General features: G+C 39.7%; 1 protein-coding gene across 2 annotated transcripts in view; it reads left to right on the top strand.

Moving 5' to 3' along the window:
• DOK6 (docking protein 6) overlaps positions 1 to 22,191 on the top strand; it is a 268,564-nt gene that overhangs the window by 149,108 nt on the left and 97,265 nt on the right. For both annotated transcript variants that reach the window (XM_089516957.1, XM_089516956.1), the window contains exon 4: positions 21,841 to 21,960. In XM_089516957.1, the coding sequence (XP_089373083.1) occupies positions 21,841 to 21,960 (120 nt within the window). The remainder of the gene's footprint in view (positions 1 to 21,840; positions 21,961 to 22,191) is intronic.

Below are 22,191 nucleotides of genomic sequence, written 5' to 3'. Positions count from 1 at the left end.
AACTTTTTTATTTTTTTATTTTTTTATTTTTTTTGGAGGGTGGGGCAAAATTTCCCAGAGAAGGTATGCCCTTCTCTTCCTTTGAGGCTGAGAGAGTGTGACCTGCCCAAGCTCACCCAGTGGGTTTCTGTAGCCCACCTGGGGATTTGGATGCTGGTCTCCCAGCGTGCCCCAGACTGGAGCTCCTGGCAGGAACAGCCCTCTGCCTGGAGGCCCTTCCTCCTCCTCCCGGGTCCCTCTTTCCCAACTGTCCCTTTCTTCTGCTGAGGAGAAAGGGACCCATGTTGCTGTCCCTCTGGTTCAGCTAGGGGAAAGGGAGGCATAGGCCAGGTATGCCCTTTCCCCAGCTGAACCGGACAGCGACATAGCTCCCTTTCTCCTCGGCAGAAGAAAGGGCCAGCTGGGAAAGGGAGGGAGGGAGGGAGGGAGGGACCCAGGGGGAGGGACCTGGGGGGAGAAGGAAGAGACCTGGGAGGAGGAGGCGGATGGGGACACAGCACTTTATTTTTATAGAATTAATTGATGCATCGATAGAATGGTATAGCAACTACTTGCAAGCAACTAATTGATACATCAATTAATTCTATTGAAAAGAAAAGAAAAAAACCATAGGTCACAAGTAAAAAGGCAACACTGGGGTATGTGACATTTTCAAAGAACTGGAGAGGGATGGTAAACACCCCTCTGCCATTAGTCCCTCCCCCTCCAGAATGATAAGATTCCAATCTGCCATTCCCACTTGCTGAACACTCTGCTGAATCAATTCTTTTCAAAAGAACCACTTTCAAACTACTCTCTGAAAAAGCATTTTTATGGGGGGGGGGGTTGCATTTGCCTCGCTTCATTGCGATTGCAATGGATTGCACCAGGATCAGAACCATTTTCAAATTGGAACAACGGTCATATAATTCTATCAGAAATTTGCTTTTTTTCACAGTGGGAATGAGCCCAAAGAATCACAACACTCTGACAATGCATGACCTCTCCAAACAACATGATTAAGCAGGTTAGCAATTAGATTACCAGTTAGACCTTCTAGCCCACCATTTTGTTGATAGTTGAAGATTATTTCCATGTTATCTGTAGAAGCGGTTTGTTTAAATAGCTTGTGAAATTTTGCTAGCATTCATAGACTGTATTTAAGTAGATATTAGTTACCATGTGTCCTCGCAAATTATGTTAATAGTTGGAGTGTTTCTATAATCCATATTATGGCCTACAATTTTGTAGTTTTTTAACATTTGTGTATACATTTGTATGTTGTTGATATTATCAGATTGGTTATTATCTTTTCATACATGTTAAATATATTGCATAATGTTTCAATTATTTGTTTTAGGTATTTCAGTTTGTCATGATCTTGCTTGGTATGGGTTCTTGTGTTTTGGGCATTTCCTTTCTGTATTCATGGCTAGAAAGTGGCCTTATCAAGTAAATTCAGATCTTCGAACTAACTCATTACAAATAACAAATTACTTAAAAGTCATTCCTTTTGTGATAACTAAGCCATCACTAAATAATATTTTGCCTCTTATATAACATAAAGAACTGCATTTATTTTGTGGTACAGTTCACCCTTTTTTTACTCAGGGGATCCGTTCCGGACCCTCCGCATAAAAAAAAGTGTATGCTCAAGCTCCGTTGAAAATAATGGGGCTTGTGCATGGCGCAGTGGCATGATGGCGCAGCGGCGCGCCCATTATTCTTAAAGGCACACGCTGCCCCATGCACTCCCACGGGCTCCCTAGCGGCTTTCAGCATATTCTGAAAGCTGCGTATAGTGCGTCCACATATGACGCGGGCGCACTGTATAAGTGTAATCATTTTCATTTTACAGTTACAGGATTTCTTTTATCTTACTACTTATGTTTACTTTGTACCACAAGCCAGTGGCTTGTAGGATTCTGATTTCCCCTGCTAAAAGGTAGCTTAAATGTTATTTACATTTTGAATGGGAAAACAATTAAAAGTAATTTTAAAAAATAATAATAAATAGTAATTTGAAACTTATTTTTCAAAAAAACTTATTAAAAACCTAAATTTTTAAAGAATTTAAAAAATGTAACTGTAATGGTTACCAAGTACTTGGGGGGCCAAGTTATTGTAACAAGGTTTTTAAAACTTTTCAAGCTCCGTATGAACTGTGTTGTTTAACTATTAATTGTATTCCTGTTATATGTCAAGTGTTTCTATCTGTCTGTACATCTCATGAGAGAATCAAAACATTTATGTTTGCAATGCATGTATGAATGATTGCAGCTATAGTCTTAATCCTTTCTTTTTTATTATTTAACTGGAATCTAACAGAGTCATAATGGCAAGACTTCTTTGCATGGAACTTATACTTGTCATTCTTAGAACCACTCTGAGATTCAAGTGGGGCAAAACAGATTGCTTGAAGCCGCCCCTGAGAAAGCTGGATTGGGGCTGCAGCAACTGCACACCGGGGTCCAAGTCTGCCTTTTTGCTGGCCCAAAAAGAAGTAACAAATTGCCACTTCTATTTGTGCTGGCAAAAAGCTGACTTTTCTCACCCTGCTGCGGCTTTACGTATAAAGAGATTTCCATCCAGGAAGGGATCCAGCATTTCAGAAAAGGCCTAAGCTGATCAATCTATTTACAGCTGCATAAATAAATAAACAAACAAAGAAACAAACAAACAAATACAGCTGCAAGTACAAATGGAATAGCCAAATGGAAGTGAGACCAAACAATGACAGAAAACAGAATGAAAAATAGACCTGTTTTTTCAGGTTAGATACAGTAAATTACCATGTTATTCATTGAAATCTCTCTGGACCAGCAGCTCATACATCATCTGTCAATAGCACAAATTCCATATATAAATTAATGTCATTTTTGTACACTGTCTCTAAACGTGCATTATTCTCACAGGAGGTTTGGAGTTGCACAACTCATGTAATCCTATGATATGGCTTACATTTTCACAAATTCTCCCTAAGAGCTATCATACATTCCAGGGAAATGAACACAGAACTCCAATCTAGAGCTGTTTGCTGTTATTCCGTTGTATCTCCACTGTTGGTAGAATACAAATTTGTAGGCAAGTTATTAGCTCAGCACTAACACATTTAAGTCACAAACTCGTAGTTTGTGAATCTTTGACATATGTTGCACATTCAAGATATCCACTGGCAGCCTGATACAATTATGTCTAGTGATGTTACTACATGTTAAGTTTCTTTACTTCAAATACTAATTTATCTTGGCAGATCAGAATGTTTTGCAAGATATCGTTGCAAGCTTCTGAAGTTGTTCTCTGGCTCATGTTTTAATGGCACACAAATGTGGGGTTTCCCCATTTATTTGGATATAGAAGACAGCTCTGGTGGGTGACTGTCCAGTAAATCTCCTCTGGTGATCTTAGATGTATGTATGCTTACAAATGACCAGATTTATATTTATGTCCTGAGAAATTATTAAAACCATCAGGATATTACTATAAAATGTTAAAATTCAGATGTTAAATGGCATTCCTAACTATACCTATGTGTCATATGTTCAATTTAGCCTAAAAGTTATAGGCACCAGAATATTGCATTATCTGTAATTGTACTTGTGTCTGCAATGATAGATATGACTTCATGGTACATAGATACTTATGATTGTATACTAAAAAGAGGGAACTTTACTGACAAACTTAACAGTAAAAAAGTACAAAAGAGGGCTCAAGCTGTAATGATTTGAATCTTCACAGATATTATAGCATCCTAGTCATAATACTCTAAAGACATCAGATCCCATCTGATCATGGAAGCTCAGCAGGGTCAGCCCTGATTACTGCTTAGAGATTGCCAGTGAATACCTTGCTATAGTTCAGAGGAAGGAGCTGGCAAAACCACCTCTGAGTATTCCTTGCCTAAGAAAAACTTATGGAATCCATGGGGTAACTTGAAGGCACATACACACACACACACACAGTCATGATAAGGGATTAAGAACTGGATGGGTCAAATATACTGTGAGACCCCTGTAGTCTAAGAGGCAACCCAAAACAAACCCAACAGAAAAGGGCTTCTGTATAATGGAGCAGAACCTTGCTTACTGTGGCCTCTTCAGAGTTTGTGACCACCATCTCCAAGACTTTTAATTGAAGATAAAATTACAGCTTTACCTCTCCATGCGAACCTGTGTAGTACAGTGTAGTGGTGCTGTTGTTGATCTAGGACCCTGGAAGACCAGAGTCTGAATCCCCCCTCAGTTGCTGACTGAGTTGCTGAAATCTCAGTTGCTGGTTTAGAGTATGTCACACACTCTGAGCCTAAGATGAAGGTAACAACAAACCTTGGAATAAATCTTGCCTAGAAAAACCTATGATAAGGTCATAGTTCAGAATTGAATTGAAGGTGCCTAACAAGAACAACTGTTCCAGGAAATAATTCAGTATCACAGAGTTTCTACTTTTTATTCCTGTTCACTTCATGTAGAGACATACATCATAGGAAATGATCACACAGTCTTACCAGCCTTAAAATATGGCTAGATCATACCTAAAGCATGAGAGTATGATTGCCAGTCACACCTGTCTCCCACGATGAAATCGTCATGGATTTCAGGTGGCACTGTGAGGACTGCAAGGGGAGAGATGAGAGAGAAAGTCTAGTTGTACTAGCAGATTTCCATTAGCATGATAATTAATTTAGCCCTGTACATTATGTAAACAAAACTATTATGATCTATTCCACCATTAAATTATGTGAACAAAACTGTTATGATCTATTCCACCACTAAATAAAAAAGATAATTTCTGTCGTTTCATAGGAATTTACACTCATGATAAAACATATTTAATGTCTCCTCTATGCTGAAAAGAACCATAGAAGCAAATCTTGGTTGAATTGTGACTTTCTATTTATAGCAGTTAAATATGCCAGAAAAACATATGTTCTGTTTCCTTAATGAAACTTTAAACTATTTTGGACAGATCATAAATATATGTGTTTTGTATTGTTCAGTATTTTATGTCCTCGTAGTGCTGGCTTTATATACAGTGTTAACTAATGGTAACTATTAGTAGTCAAGAGCTAATATTAAGAGCAGTTGAGACCAAAAAGATGAAAATTAGCTCATACTATGAATTAGCTATTTAATAAAGTTGTGTTTTTCTCCACTGTAACTTTGACCTGTTGCCTATTTTTTGTGGTTCTCATCTAAAAACAAAGCAATTTTCTTTTTTGTTTACTGCACTATAATCCAGATGACAAAGCTTCTAATCTTTGAAGGGTATAGTAATCTGAATTACATCAAACTGCAGTGACATCTGTCAGATCTTTTAAAAATGAAAATGCTTCTATTGTTTTGTCTCTTCAGTAAAGTGAAATCAGTACATTTTAACACACCAATTATTCTGAATAGTAACAGGAGCAAAATCAATCAGTCAATAACCATTCTCCATAATATGGGAATCTGAACATAAAGGTGTTTTGTTTTTTTTCTTTTTATGGTCTTTTATCTCATATCCTTCTGTGAGAAAAACAATGCCTTTGATTTTTGACATATTGCATTCTTTTCAATGGGCTTCCTAGTAGAGTCTGTCTTGATAATGAAGTCTTATGTTTACTTAGAAATAAGCCACATTGGTTTCTTTAGTGCTTACTCACAGGGAGGTTTGCATAAGACTAAGACATTTCATTGTCATCCTTTACTCAGAACTTTAGTAGATCTTACTCCCAAGTAAATATACATACTGTAGGCTTGTAGGCAGGTACACCTAAAAGAACCAGGGAATATAAAAAAGTCAATCACATGAGGGCAAATTGTGGCAGAAAAATAACTACATAAACCATTCACAGATTTGCAAACAACAATCAGAATGAGCAAATTCTGACACCAAATTACAGTGCGCCTGCACCATATGTGGGCACACTATATGTGGCTTCTAGAGTACATGGAAGATGCACACCAATCAAAGCAATGGCGCATGCGCTGCCCCGAGCCGTGAGCATGCGCCCCATTGTTTTTAATTGATTGCGAGCATATGTGGATTTCCTCTCACACAAGAGGATCCAGAACGGATCACTGCATAAGGGGAGAGACAGCTGTACATTGGAACTATCAGTGAGGTAATGTCAGCTCCCACAAGGGGGAATATACATATTTTATTATATGGTCATGTTGGAGGCATGTTGGCTTTTAACATTTATTTTTGTTGTCCAGATTTCTGGATCACTCCAGGTCACTTCAGACTGTGCTGCCCCACTCCAGAATCAGACTAATCTAATCTGATCTGAACCAGGGACAAATTGGTGTATACAAACCAGATTTGGTTTCAGTCTGAGCCACCTCACTTGCACAGCCCAATCAAATATGAGATGTATAGTATCTCAGATCTTAGAAGGAACTCCAGCCATATAAATTAGAAAGTCTTTCAACTATGCATTGTTTCAATCATTGAAACACTTTTACAACATAATTAAAAAATTAAAAATACAGCATACCACATTAAAACACCCTTCTGCCACATGAATTATGAACCAGATCTACAAGATTATTGGGGTCAATTATGTCAATGAACAGTGGAGTGAAATCTGTTTACATCCCTCCTCCATTCTAGACAGTTGGTTAGCCTGGACTGCCTTCTGTCTTCCCAAGCATCATTTTCTTTTCTAATGAGTCATGTCTTTTCATGATGTGGCCAAAGTATGACAGACTCAGTTTGGTCATCTTGGCTTCCAGGGAACATTCTGACTTGTTCTAGGACTCATTTGTTGGTCTTTTTGGCTGTCCACAATATCCTTAGCACTCTTCTCCAGTAACACATCTCAAATAAGTTACTTTTCTTCCTATTAGGTCCCACATCCATAGATAGTGAGAATACAATGGCTTGGACCTTTCTGACTTTAGAGTTCAGTTGTATATCTTTACACTTTAGAATTTGGTGTAGTTCTTTCATACCTGCCCTTCCATTCCTAACCTTCTTCTGATTTCTGATTATTATTATTATTATTATTATTATTATTTTACTAAAAGAAAGATTTTATTAAAATGTGTCCCATTTGTCAGCACGTTATCAGAGTCAATGTATCATTAATATTGTTTTTGATATGTTTCTCATGAAGAAAAAGAGTATATATATTTATATACTCCTCATATTTGTGTGTATGTATATGCCTGGAAGTTTAATATCTTTGGGGTGCATTGCTATTTGCACATATTTATTTTGAATATATTAAAATCCTGACTTTCTTGTGTTGCCTGTTTTTATACCGCTTTTGTTTCTGTTGAGTCAGTGCTATTGTACTTAAATCTTTGTTAAAAGAGATCAGTAGACACTAACATTCCATGGGATAAAAGTAAATTCACTGGTGTCCCCTTTCCCAGATGATGCATTCTTTATCCCCCTCAGACATGGCTTATTCGGGTCAGATAACAACAGCTGTCTGGCTGTCATCTCAAAACCCAAGAACCCAAAGCTCCTGCTCAAAATTCTGTCTGTATCCAGAAAGAAACGTTTGCTTTTCAGCCAAAGGGTTTGTGAGGATATATTTTGGTGAGGGAGGATATGATTTACTTTAAATGATGCAAGCACAGGCAACTTTCTTTTCTTTTTATGCCCCCCCCCCCTTTGGTAAATTAGTCACAGTCTGAGAGATAAATAAAAGAATATTATTTTCATGGATTTTTGTGACAGATAATCCAATGTGGCCCGTTTCCCAGTGTTTTTAAAAAGGTTACCAAATTGAGGGAGGTTGTCTGGGACTGCTGCCACACTGCGGAATTAATGCAGGTTGACACTGCTTTGACTGTCATGGCTCTATATACTATGGAACTTTTGGATTTGTAGTTTTTTGTGGTACAAGAACTCTCTGACAGAGAAGGTTAAATAGCTCACAAAACTACATATCGCAGAAATCCATAGCATTGAGCCATGGCAGTTAAAATGGTGTCATACTGCATTAATTCTGATGTATAGATGCAGCATAGGTCATCTACCCTAGACCATCTGTAGGCCAGTGAATCATTAGTGAGTGTTAAGGTTTTCAGCAATAATAAATCTCAACCCTTAGATTACCTTAAATTTCTTATTTTAAAAAACACAATTGAAAGCAAGTACAAAAGCACTATATTCTACTTTAACTGCAATAGCGGTATCCTATGGAATCCTGGGATTTGCTACATGAAGTGAGGAATTACACTTCTCAGCCAGAGAGCTTTTGGGTCTCACTGAATTACAAATTCCAGAATTCCAGAGGCAGTAAAAAGAAGAAAACAGAGCAGCAATTCCAGGAGAGAATTATGAGCCAAAAAATAGCTCTTCCTGTCGCACATGTATATTTATAGCAGGAGGAAAAAGCAGTGTGTATTATTTAGAACATAAAGGGATAAAAAAAGAACTGAAAAATAATTAGAACTTAATCAGAAAAAGAATGATATCGTTTGCTCCTAAATAATATCAAAATAATATACACTGATAGTTGATATCTCTTATGATATAATTTGTTCCTCAATCCAAGCAAGCTGTCCTGTTCATTAGTAATGTACTGGATGAGGGCAAACAAATGGAAACTTAATCCAAGAGAGAGATGTTCCTGGTCAGTTGAAAGGCAGATCAAGGAATAGGGATACAACCTTTGTTAGATGGGGTCACATTCTGCCTGAAGACACAGGACCTCGGTGGTACATGCTTTGTACCACCGAGGCTTTTGGGGCTGCTTGAGGCTGCCTTTGAAGGGTGTTCGAAAATTTCAGATGGTCCAAAGAGATGTAGACAGATTGTTAACAAGAGCAGGTTACAGAGGCCATACAACATTCTTGTTGAAACAGCTCCACTGGCTACCAGTTTGTTTAGGACACAATTCAAAGTGCTGGTTATGACCTCTAAAGCCCTATATGGTTCAGGTCCAAGCTATTTAGCAGACTATGGCCCGTTCCGGATGGGCGTATAGTACATCCCCAGGACGTACTAGGGTTAGGAAGGGGCGTCACTTCCTGACACCCCTAACCCTAGTACGTACTGGGTATGTACAAAATGGTGGCACCCATCCACATGGGGGTCACCATTTTGACGTCACAGACACGTAGCGTCCAGACGTCGTGCGGCGCTAATGACGTCGTGTGAAGGTTTCCCATCCTTCCAAATCAGATTTTTGGGGTACAGTGGGAAGGGAAATTCATCCACATCCTGGATTGCAGCCCATACATGCATTGTTAACATTTAAAAAAAAACATTTTTGAAAATAAGTGTACTGGAGTCTGTTCTCTTTCTTCATAAGGCAGGAAACCTAACAAGTGTAAGAAGCTACAGTTTAGTGCCAAGATCATATGATTTAGTGATTTCTACCCTTCATTATACAATGAAAATACCTTAAACAATCCTTGGATTGGTAGTTTGGAAGTGGTATTTAGAATTATCAATTAGAAAGCACTTCGGATGCCTTAACAAACTATAAGCCTTAGGATTCCACAGGATGCATCCTTGACAGTAAAAGTGGAATAATAGTGCTAGAAGTAATGCAAAAGAAATACAGATTTTTCTGGTAAGAAGATTACTTGTTTCTGTTCCTCATCCTGGCCCTCACAATTCATCTTGTGCACTTTATGTTGTTTTTCAAGTATTGTCTATTCTGTAGTGCTTGAGCAATGCTATCTTGAGACACTGGCAGGATACCGATGGGAATAATGTCACAGTGGCATAGCAGCTGTCTTTCTCCTTCTTTATTTCTTTTTTCTACATTACTTTACAGCAAGAGATGCTCCACATAGTATTTTATATTTGAATAAATCGATGTAAATATTTGTAACTGGATGCAACTACACCTTTTTAATGAGAAACTTAATCATGTTTTGAAAATGTCATGATCCATTACTCCAGGAAAATATAAGGCAGGATATGAATCACTTGCAACATCAACAAAAGGTCCTCTTAGGATTTTAATATTTATGTCATGGACTTAGGTAGCACCAAACAAACATCCTGTTCATTAGTCTGTGTCATTTAAAACTAGTTTCCAGGGAATGATACATTCTAGGTGGTTTTAGAACACAAAGCTCTTTAAAAATGTTGGAAAATTTTATAACATCTCAAAATAAATAAATAAATAAATAAATAAATAAATGTGACTCAACTTTACCTCATCTAAGGAACTGTTTCCTTTAGTGCAGTGATTCCTCAAGTGGGTGGTAGCACTCTTCTGGGAGTAATGGAAAGCTCCAGGAGGATCACAGTGGTCCTTTAGTCAAAGTATTGGTGTGCAAGAAATACAAGGGACACCAGCAGATTTTAAAACCATAATGGGTATGTGGGTTACATGAAATTTCCCTTTTCAGAGTCTCTTAAAACCACCATGCAGCCTCACTGATCACTTCATGAGGTAGTGTCTCCCACTCTTCCCCTGCCTCCAAGAGAAGAGGCAGAAGAATAATTTTTTTGGAGGGGTGACCACTGCTTTAGTGACATCTACCCTGAAAAGTCCATGCATTGAAAGAGTTTCTGTGTCATAAGAGATTATCACACACACTGTATCCTGTCTTTCTTCCAACAGGATACAAGTGCGTTTAAGTGTCAAAGGCGGGTCTTACCTCATTCACTCGTGGCCGCCCATTTACAGCCCATATGCAGCCCATATGCAACCCAGGCTTCTCCGGTAGATTTTCCCATGTTTGAAAAGCTGTGGGATAAGCCCAGGTTGTAGACGGGTTGCAGACAGGTGGCCATTTGTGAATGCAGTAAAGCCCATCTTTGACACTTAAATGTGCTTGCATTCGGTTGGGAGAAAGACGGGATACAGTATGTGCAATCATCTCCATATTTATGCATGGAGTGCTGGCCACATCTCTTTGGTCCTTCCATCACTATGCACAACTTGGCAATACTTTTCTGGCTTTTGCTCAGTATTCTCCTGTGGCAGAGGAAAACATGAGTGGTGGGCAGATATCTTCCTGATCTATAATTTTCTCATTAAAGAATACCTTTTTTGACATGACTAGAAACAGGAATTTACAAGTGTTTACTTCTAGTTTTGATTAACCACCATTATGGATAGGTGTGGGCAGGATGATTTCTACAAGCAACATTGTCCTTTTGGGCTCCTTCCTTTGCAACTGCAAATTGCAAATTACTGATAGTTGTGAAATTTTATTTGGATTGTTCTTATATATATATGGACTCCCAACTACTTGTCATCTTTATTCTCCAGACTCTCTATGGAACCCAGGTAAAAATAGAAATATTGAGTAACTGGAATTTAATAACTTCCTCTATATCATTTTCAGTTGCCATTTTCTAAAAAGAAATAAAAGGGAGGGAGGGACAGACCCCAGTTCAACTGTTTGAAGGGGGAGACCTTGGAAATGGTAGTGTAACTGGTGGATAGCTGGAAAGGAGATCTGGGGTGAGGAGAAAGCAGGAAGACCAAAGGCTGTGGGCTGTGAAGAACAGCAGGGAAATCTATGCAGGAACCCAGGAAAGGGTGCTGTGCATGAACATGAGAAAGCATTTTTGAGGGATGATTCTAAAACTGAGAAAAGTTACAGTCTGCCCTTGCCATACCCCCCATGTAAGGCAAATTTTGCGTATGCTGGAGACCCATTGAGTTGAATGGAAGTTCGCCATTTTATCCCTCACCCTTTGCTGTCCACATAAGCTTAAAACCACGTATGGTGAGGGCGCGTATGCCAAGGGCACACTGTACTAGGATTAATAAATTTGGTAACCTGAGAGATTATGATAGTTGGATTTTATACAGTGCGCCCTCCCCCAACGCAGGGATCCGTTCTGGATCCCTCCGTGTTAGGGGAAATCAGCATATGCTGAAAGCCCATAGGAAGTAATGGGTTTTGTGCCCATGGTGCGCAGTGGTGCGATAGCACAGACACACACACCATTAATTCTTCCAGGGCACGCAATGCGGGCACGCTATACCTAATAATCTGTGTGTGTGCACTATGGAATAGTGAATCCAAAGTTGTGAATGGGCTTGAATTATGAGTCTCCAGTTCCACCTTTGCCATGTGTTCAAAATGTTGGACAAGGTATTGATATTTTAATATGTCCAGTTTGCCTTTCTGTGAAATTGGTTTCTTTCAATTGCTGCAAACTGAGTTCAAAGTGCAACAGTAGTTTGCACTCAATGAACGCAGCAAGGGGAGAGAAGAGGATGAGGTAGGAACTTTTCCTTCCCAGTAGAAACAAGCAAAAGCAAAGTGTGGCAGCCTCTCCTTGTTGTATGTTCCCCCTTATTAATACCTTTGCCACCTTGACTACATTTGGTTGTTTGGTCACACACGTTTAGGTTTTCATTTCATAATAATAATAAATAATTTTTTTTTTATTTCTATCCTGCCTTTTGCCACGCAATCAAAGTGGAATACAACAAGCTAAAATACATCCATATATGCATAGTATATATGTATACATAGTATACATAGTACCCCCCCTTAAAACAAGATTAAACAATATAAGTTAAAACTAACATGCTAAAATCCAATTAATCCAAATAATTTCAGAAATGTTGAAAAGTGTGAAGTCGACATTTATCAGGCTCATTCATGACGCAAACAAAATATTAAAGATGCCGTTTTTATATATCTACCAGTCATCCAGTCAAATATAATTATGAAATTACAGGTCATGCAAAAAACAAGCAAAAACAGAAAAATAAAAAACACCTTCAACATTTTCCTCTCTTCAACCAGCAATTCTGTCAGGACTGAATTACAACTAGAAGGAAAAATGGGTATGTGATACTGATTTTCATCTGGATATGATGAAATCTTGACCAAGGACCTAAATAAGGCAAGCTGATGCCATTAGTTCTGCCCGTGATCTGTGATTAATGGACTCCAAATCATGTTAGATAGTCTTATGAACTACAATGAAAGCAAACACACATGTCTTGGGGAAAATATGTGACAAATAAATTGTACTCACCTTGAACTCATATTGGATTTCCTTTTATATAAATATATATATTAAAAAGTGAGGGCATGCAGTTGCTTTTTTTAGTCACTGCCAAAAGTGTGAGGTGATTATCCCCAAGGAGATGAAAGCACTTTGGAGAAGAAGTGTGAATTCTGATTTAATTCATTATATATGAGTCAGGGAAGAGGTCTCATTGCTAACAGCCATTTTGAATCAGTGGTTGTTATAAGTTTAAAAGATCTCTTTAACCCCACCAAACTTTCACACACAGAGCACATATGCTAATTGGTAGTGACAGAAAAAATAGAACTAAGAAATGTTATGACTTCTCTGAACAGGAGGAGTTTCCTCCCAGGCTACAAGAAAGATTTATATTCTTCCTTTCCTTTTGGGATTAAATCAAGGGTAGCCAAGTGCAGCCAAACATGGTCCTCAAGCGGTTTTTTGTAGCTTGGTGTTCAAAACTAGGAGTGACTGTCTAGCCACTTCCAGATTGGGTGGGCAAATGGGAGGGCTGGCTTTCTTCCTTTCTTTTTAATTTTTCATAGTCTGTGCAGCTGAGGAGGTTTTCATAAGCAACAGATTTTTTTCAAGCATTCATGGAAACTGAGGTCTCCCTTTGGGAAATGTTCCTGCTTACTAGATTACCACGCTACACTCTTAAAGCACTGCTATTCCACTTTAACTGCCTCCTGTTGTATTCTGGGATTTGCAGTTTAGGGAGGACATTTAGAATTCTCAGCCAGAGAGCTCTTAGGCATCACTGAACTACAAACCTCAGAATGCAACAGAGGCAGCCAGAACAGTAAAAGTAGCAAAGCTATAAGTGTGTAGTACAGTAATGTGACTACTCTCTGGCCCAGAACACACAGGTCAAATAAGATGGCTTCTGGATGCTTTGGGGGTATGGTGTTCAAATGATGCATGCGGAAAATCCGTGGGCGGAAATAACTAATGTTTCCCCCCTGTCATGGACGGATCATTTCCTGGTGGAGGCAAAAATCAAGGTCTCTACCCAGATCCCCCCCGGGGGTGGCGGACCTGTTAAGATGGTCCACCCTCGAAGGCTGATGGAACCCAAAAGGTTCCAGGAAGCTTTAGAGGGGTACATGGTTGGAAGTGACGGCGACTCTGTTGATGCCCTGACTTGTATTTGGAATACCGGTCTCTCTAGGGCTATACACAGTATCGCTCCCAAGCACCCTCTCAGGCCCGCTTCCAAACATAAGCCCTGGTATACGGAAGATCTCCGGGCGAGGAAGCGGGAACTGCGACGGCTAGAGTGCCGTTGGCGGAAACACCTTCGCTTAGACGACAAGGCTCTCCTAGACCAACTGTTAGAGGACTACGGAGAGGCGATACGAGCAGCTAAGAACTCGTTCTATGGTGCTCGTGTCGCGTCCGCGGAGTCGCGTCCAGCAGAGTTGTTCAGGGTGGTGAGGGAGCTAACTCAGCTCCCTCCTGCCCCGAACCAGATCCTTGAACCTTCTAAGGCCTGCTGCGACCAATTTAATAACTTCTTCGTGGATAAAACCTCTCGGATAAGCGAAGATCTTAACGCCAACATTCAAGCAGAACCTAGAGTAGAGGCGTCCAGAGCCTCCGTGGACTCCATTAAACTGGATCGGTTTGAGTTGGTAAGTACCGATGATGTGGACAAGATCCTCGGAAGTGTTCGGAAGACAACTTGCTCTCTCGATCCCTGTCCCTCATGGTTAGCGGCCCAGGGGGGACCGGCGGTAACTTTATTGCTACGCCGGATTATTAACACATCTTTGAGGGAAGGGCAATTTCCATCTGAACTAAAATTGGCCATAGTAAAACCTTTATTAAAAAAGCCCTCCCTCGACCCCCTGGTACATAACAATTATCGGCCAGTTTCGCTGCTGCCATTTTTGGGGAAGGTGATCGAGAGGGCGGTTGCAATCCAGCTTCAGGCGGTCTTGGATGAAACGGATTATCTGGACCCATTTCAAACTGGCTTCCGGGCGGGTTACGGGGTTGAGACGGCCATGGTCGCCTTGGTCGATGATCTCCGTCTGGGCCTCAACAGGGGAAGCGTGTCCCTGTTGGTGCTCTTGGACATCTCAGCGGCTTTCGATACCATAGACCATGGTATCCTTCTGGGACGCCTGGCAGAGGTGGGAATCGGGGGCACTGTGCTCCAGTGGTTCCGGTCCTACCTCTCTGGGAGGTCCCAGATGGTGCAGCTGGGAGACGTGTGCTCCGATGAGAGGGCCCTTATAACTGGGGTCCCTCAAGGAGCCATTCTGTCTCCCATGCTATTTAACATTTACATGAAACCGCTGGGAGAGATCATCCGGAGACATGGGGCGCGGGGTTATCAATACGCTGATGACACCCAAATAATTTTCTCTATGTCTCCGACTGATGCAGTGACCGGGGATGGTGTCTCTCCTCTCGTGGCCTGTCTGGAGTCAGTAATGGGCTGGATGAGGGAAAACCGACTCAAGCTGAATCCAGAGAAAACGGAGGTACTTGTGATAGGTTCCCCTGGTCCAGGAATGGTGGTAGTTCCACCTGTCCTGAACGGGGTCACGCTCCCTGTGAAGGACTCTGTGCGCAGTCTGGGGGGTGTTTCTTGACTCGTCGCTTCACCTGACTGCTCAGGTGAATGCGACGGTCAAGAACACCTGTTATCAGCTTCGGCTTATTCGCCAGCTGCGCCCATACCTGGCCCAGAGGGACCTTGAAACGGTAGTACATGCTCTGGTAACCTCGAGATTGGATTTCTGCAACGCACTCTACATGGGGAACCCTTATACCAAACCCGGAAGCTACAAATGGTACAGAATATGGCAGCCAGGCTGGTCACTGGAACTTCCAGGGCCAGCCATATTACACCGGTGCTTAAAGATCTGCATTGGCTGCCTATTCGCTTCCGGGCACAATATAAGGTGTTGGTGATGACCTATAAAGCCCTAAATGGCTTGGGCCCAGGATACCTGAAGGACCGCCTCTCCCCGTACATTCCGTCCCGCACCCTCAGAATATCTGGGCAGCAACTACTTAAGGTGCCAGGGGCTAGGTTGACCTCCACCGCGAGGAAGACATTTTCCATCGCCGCCCCGGCCCTTTGGAACACGCTGCCCACAGAGCTCCGCTCGGCCACCTCCCTGGCCCAATTTAGAAAGGACCTAAAAACCTTTCTATTTCAGCTTGCATTCCCCGATTAAAGTCCAGTGGGCCTCCCTTCCTCTTCTGTGGCAAAGAGAACTGGCTAACAGGGGTTTTATTCTGCTTGTGTGTAATTGTTTTTAACCCTGATGTATATGTTGTTTGATATTTTGCTGTCAACCGCCCTGATCTATGGAAGGGCGGTATAAAAATAAAAATTTTATTTATTATTTATTTATTATGCCCCCAAAGCATCTGGAAGCTGCTCTGATGCTGCACTTCAGTCTAAAGGAACAGAACAAAACAGGGGGGGATCTGGCTCCTGGTCATGTGGCAGCCCACTTTGGGAGGGGCCATGCAGTTACCGTTGTCCTGGCATGATTGTGGCTGGAGCAGCCAGAGGTCACTCCTGCGGAGCCGTCTGCTTTGCACCTAAATTGTCAAAGTGGTTCTACGTTTGAATCCTAGGCAAGAAACTAGCCTAGGATTCACTACCAAGAGATGTCCTTTCTGTGTGCAAAGTGAAAAACTCAACGAATCTCTTTTCCATAGAAAACAGAACACCTGATCAAGATAGTTGCAATTTCCGGCAAGTGAGTGCAGGCATGAGGAGAAGATAGTCGGAGCCCTGACAGACTGCTCTTTCCAAAAGGCTTCAAAGGGGTCTCTTTTTTGGAGCCCTGGTGGCGCAGTGGGTAAATGCCTGTACTGCAGCCATTCACTCGAAACCACAAGGTTGCGAGTTCAAGACCAGCCAAAGGGCCCAAGCTCGACTCAGGCTTGCATCCTTCCGAGGTCGCTAAAATGAGTACCCAGACTGTTGGGGGCAAATTAGCTTACTTGCTAATTAGCTTACTTGCTGTTCACCGCTATGATCTTTGGAATAGCGGTATATAAATAAAACAAATTATTATTATTATTATTTTTTACTCTTTTTTTTTCTGTTGAGAGGAAGAGAATGAAAGAAGCAACAAGAAAACAAAAGAAAGTACTCATACTATCAGAGAGACCTAAACAACTCTCCCCGGCATGGGAGAGGCATCTGTGAACTTCACAGAGGCTCAGACTCCTCCTGCTTGCACTGTGGAGAGAACACTAAGCGTGAAGCAAGCGAGGGAGGGTAAAATCAAACTGAAGCAAGCAAACATGGATGTAAGAGCTGAGAGAGACGAGCCCTTAGTAAAAGCCTATGCAGTATTAAGTGCCAGCCACCAAGCTATAAACATTTCAACAGCCAGAAGAGACTTCAAAGAAGGAGGAGAAAGTGTGAAGCCTCAGTACTTTAAAGTGAGAGTTTCTTCAGTATTTCAACAGGATAAAGAAGTCAACATTCAAGAGAGTCTTACAAACTGTAAGTTAATTGTAGTATAAAAAGAATTTGCCTTAACAGAAGGATAAGGCAGATTGTCAAAGTCAGAATAAAAAGCTGCAATTACACCTAAACTATAATCATAATTATAATCACAGCTACAGCTATATGTTACAGCTACAGCTCTAGCGATTTGCTACAACTACATTTATTGTTACTCTTATAATTACAACTACAACTACAGCCACCACCTTACTCAACATTCAAGACTGTCATAGCTTATATTGAGGTACAAAAAAGACTACTTTGTAACCTGAAAAAATAATAAAAGACTAAGAGACAGTATAGACCAGCCTTTTGTGCTGGCCTGTGGACTAGGGCTAAACTAGGGAGGAGCATTTACATGCTCCAAGCCCTAGTTTCACCGCACTTGCACTATTATGCAAACAGCACTGGATGGAAGGGGCGTCATCATGGTGTGCAAGCACCACTATAGCGCCCCTTCCAGGGTTCTGCTTACAATAACTTCTTTTTGCTCCCAAGAGGGAGCTGATCATTGCTGTGGTGTGTGGTTGCCATGACAATGATCTGGGGCTAAAAGGGGTGACATTTAGCTGCCCATCTGTCGAGGCCCTACGTCTAAAAGAAGAAGAAAAAGAAAGGTTTTAGAGTCCCATGAATTATTTGACTGCTAATCATTGTTTCATGAATTTAATGAACTCAATGAACTAACAGTTGTTTTACTAATATATGTAAAGTTCATGGACTCTGTATGGTTGAAAACTGGGAAATCTTTGATTTAATAAAATGAATTAGCTAATTTGCTACAAAACAAAGAATAATTAATTGGAATAAAAACAATCAACTGGAATAACACAAATTAATTTGTGTAGATTTTATTATTGTTTTTTTAAAAAAACTGAGCAACTTTGGAGGAATAACACAAATTAATTTGATTAAAAATTCTGGGAAAAGAGGAAAGATAGCAAAGAAAAAAACAGACTCAGCAAGAATCAACGTAAAGAGAAATTTATGTGGAAACCGAAAACACTAAATTGAAGCTAACAGAAACAAACTCACATTAAAAAGTAACAAGACAAAAGAAAAGAAAACTGTAATTACATTTATAGTAGAAGTAATAGTAAAGACACCCAGGATGGCAACAATGCCTATAAGAGCTGCAGCAGCACAAACCCAAGCAAACCTCCAACAACAAAGAAGAACTTCCATTGAACAAAGCTCACTTCTAGAAGAAATAGGAAAAATCGATATAGAAATGCAACAAATGCAACAAAATCTGAGACAAGAAATTAAAGTTTTAAGAACAGATCTTAAACAAGAATTGAAAACAGAACTTAAAGCAATTACACATACACTGGAAGAAGTTTAAAATGATGTCAAAAAAGCAAATACAAAGATAAAGAATTTGAAAACAAAAACAAAAGTACTTGAAGATATAACAGTTAAGAGGGAAATAGAACATGAGACAGAACTCATTCAGAAAGCTCTGGATGAATTGACACAGAATTGTTTAAAATTTCAAGGGCTGAAAGAACAAAGAAAATGAAGATTTGCATGATTATATTACAACAATTGCTAGCAGAATACATGGAAATTCCACATTTAGAATTTTCTTGGGAAATAATAAAACTTTCAGGATTAATTCTCTGATCACCAGAGAAATATTTCTAGAGACGTAGTGGTATACTTTGTTAGCAAAAAGATAAGAGACAATATTCTGCATCAGAGCTATCACAAAGATTTCATAGATGGAAAAAAAATTTAAAAATTACAAAGATATACCACAGAGAATTTTTTAAAAGAGAGAGGACTATAAATTTTTGACCACACAGTTGAATTAAAAAAAATAATAATTTACAAATGGGACAAGCTTGAAGGTATATCGGTGAATTACAAGCAAAAGTGGTATAAACTAAACACTGTACAAAAAGCCAAAGATTTCTGGAATAAAAACAGCCATGAAATACAAAATATACAGTATTTGTAAGAAGAAAAAAAACACGAGCGAGAGTTCAGAAGAAGAAGAAACAATATTTAATGAAAGCAAGAAGTGATAAGGACAAAACGGTTGCCCAAGAAGAGGTAGAAAAACTCAGGACAGATGCTGAAGAGGAAGATAAAAAAAGACAAGTTGAAGAAGAATACAAAGTAGAAGAGGACAAAGGGGAGGTAGAGAGCTCTAAAGCCCTACATGGCTTGGGCCCAGAGTACTTGAGGGAACGCCTTCTTCCCTATTGTCCGTCCCGCACACTAAGGTCCTCTGGAAGAAATCTACTACAGCCAAAAAAATCTAGGCTAACATCTGTCTCCCAGAGGGCCTTTTCTACTACTGCTCCTAAACTATGGAACAACCTGCCGGAAGAGATCCGTCACATTTCCACTCTGGTAGCTTTTAAGAAAGCACTCAAGACGGATCTCTTCCGGCAGGCCTTTCCAACTTAGTTACCCTCCCCAGATATAGAGATATTTGTCCCCTCATCTGTCTATTTTCCCCTGCCAATGTTTCTGCCTATTTTTTGGTTGTTCAATGTTTTTAATGTTTTAAATGTTTTAATATTATTACTGTTTAATTCTGTTTGAGTACTGGGAATGGGGGGGGGGTGGTAGGTCTAGGGTTTGATTTTTTAACTCTATTGTAATTTGTTGTATTTTATTGTTGTAACCCACCCGGATTCTTCGTGATTGGGCGGGCTAGAAATAAATCTATTATTATTATTATTAAAGAAGAGAAAGAGGAACAAGAAGTATAAGTAAAGAAAAGAACAGGAAAAAATCATTTTACACCAATCAATAATGACATCTAATAGCAACTTAAATATTCTATCATGGAAACTGATATAGCATTTGGCTAGCACCCATATTTGATTTATGACAAAATTAAAATGAACATAGAATTCAACAACCATTATATAAGAAAATCCTTGTTAAAATTTTGGCAATAATTTAAACCATTATTGATACAGAAAATACCAAAATGGACATCAATAAATGAATTGTTGATTGACAAAATATATTATTTAGTAGTTAAATGGAAATGAAATGCTGAAGTAACAGGAAGTTACTTTGTCAGAATGAATGAGTTGGTTTGTTAGGAAATTTTATGTATGTATGAAAATTAATAATAAAAAAAGAAAGGAAAGGAAAGGCCTTTTAGATGTTCCTCCCCAGAATCAGATTCTGTTAATTCCGTTTATTCTATTCTTCCCATTTTGCTCCAATAGGTCCAGTAGCAAGAAATGTAATTCATCTCATGCTACAGGATTAAAATATATTCAGGACAAATCCATGCTAAACTGCTGTGTTTGTAGCATTGGATGTGTTCATGTGGATGTGGGTGCTGTCATCACACCCAGTTCTCCAGCAAACCAAGGAACTAATGCAGCAGTGTCCAGTGATTGAAGAATAATCAGGGGCAATCGTCCCCAGCATCTAAATCACTTCTGTATTCCACCATGAGGCTGAGACAATATTATTCAGAAGTCCATCAGATTCCAGCAGCATCAAGGGATGAACTGTTGAAATGGGTTCACCATCCATGAAGATTGGCATAGTTGTTGTACATATTATATGAAAATGAAACTTTAAGTGTAAGTTCTACATACTGTATGAATATAAAGTAAAAAAGTTAAATTCAGGGTTGCTTTCATGGCAGTTAAGTGGACCCTCCCTGCTTCTACTTTCATGGCAACATGGCAGACCTCACCTGCTTCTGTAGTGTGTTGGGTTTAACCATTGTGTTGGCTGCTATGGCAGTGAGTCAAAGGAAATTTCAAACTGTTTTAGAGGCAAAAACTGAAGTGTGAACACAAGTTGCATTCCTTATACAACTGAAGCAGTGCCAAAAATTGATTTCTTGTCTCCTTAAATGTTATCTCATTTTTTTTAGACTTCTGCAATAAAATCCTTTAACTATTGCATGGGGAGGAAATAGCAATGTAAAGTAACCCTTGGGTGTTTTTTTTACCTCCTCTTGTGTTGGCATACTCTCATACATACACACACACACACACGTTAAGCACTACTCCTTTCTCTTCTTGTCTCAGGTATTTTATCCACACAACAAAATATTGGGACACTATATATCGGAGAGCAAGGCAATTAGCAATATCAGGGAAGGCCCATGTTCCCATTGCAAAATCCATCTGCCTGAAAAGACTGATAACATGAATTTATATTTGGAGAACCAAAACTAATATGCCTTAGCGGCCCTTAGTGCTGCAGTATACTGGGAAGATGGTAATAAATTATCATCTACTGTTAAGATGTATTAAAATTCACTTTATCTTTTGACAAAAGAAATTATAAATTAAGCTTAGACTTTCTCACTCTGTGTGTGTGTGTGTGTGTGTGTGTGTGTGTGTGTGTGCACGCACTTATTTCCTTAAAATCTGGAGTTTGTTCACTTGCCATCTTTTAAACTGAATTGAATGCTGCAGTTATTACATCATCATCTTTGACTTTTTTTTTATTTATTGGTCTTTTTTCTCTTTCAGAGCTTGAAGCAGAAGAGTGGTGCAAGCATCTTTGTATAGAATGTCTGGGTACCAGACTGAATGATATAAGCCTTGGAGAGCCTGATCTACTTGCTGCAGGAGTTCAGAGAGAGCAAAATGGTACACATTTTGATTATTCTAAATATTTTAAATATTTTTGATCATGTAGTGCTTTGAATGTTGGACTAGAGCACTGGGAGATGAGGGTTTGAATCCTCTCTGCCATGGAAACACATTGGATGATCTTGGGAAGGCTATACTCTCTCAGCTAAAGAGCAAGGTGATGGCAAACCTTCTCTGATTAAATCCTGCCAAGAAAATGCTGTGATATAAATTCACCTTAGCATTGCC

The sequence above is a fragment of the Sceloporus occidentalis genome, unplaced genomic scaffold (genome assembly GCF_023333645.1).
Source record: "Sceloporus occidentalis isolate IW3139 unplaced genomic scaffold, rSceOcc1.0.p SCAF_3, whole genome shotgun sequence".
Lineage (NCBI taxonomy): Eukaryota > Metazoa > Chordata > Lepidosauria > Squamata > Phrynosomatidae > Sceloporus > Sceloporus occidentalis.
This window is presented reverse-complemented; position numbering and strand designations above follow the sequence as displayed.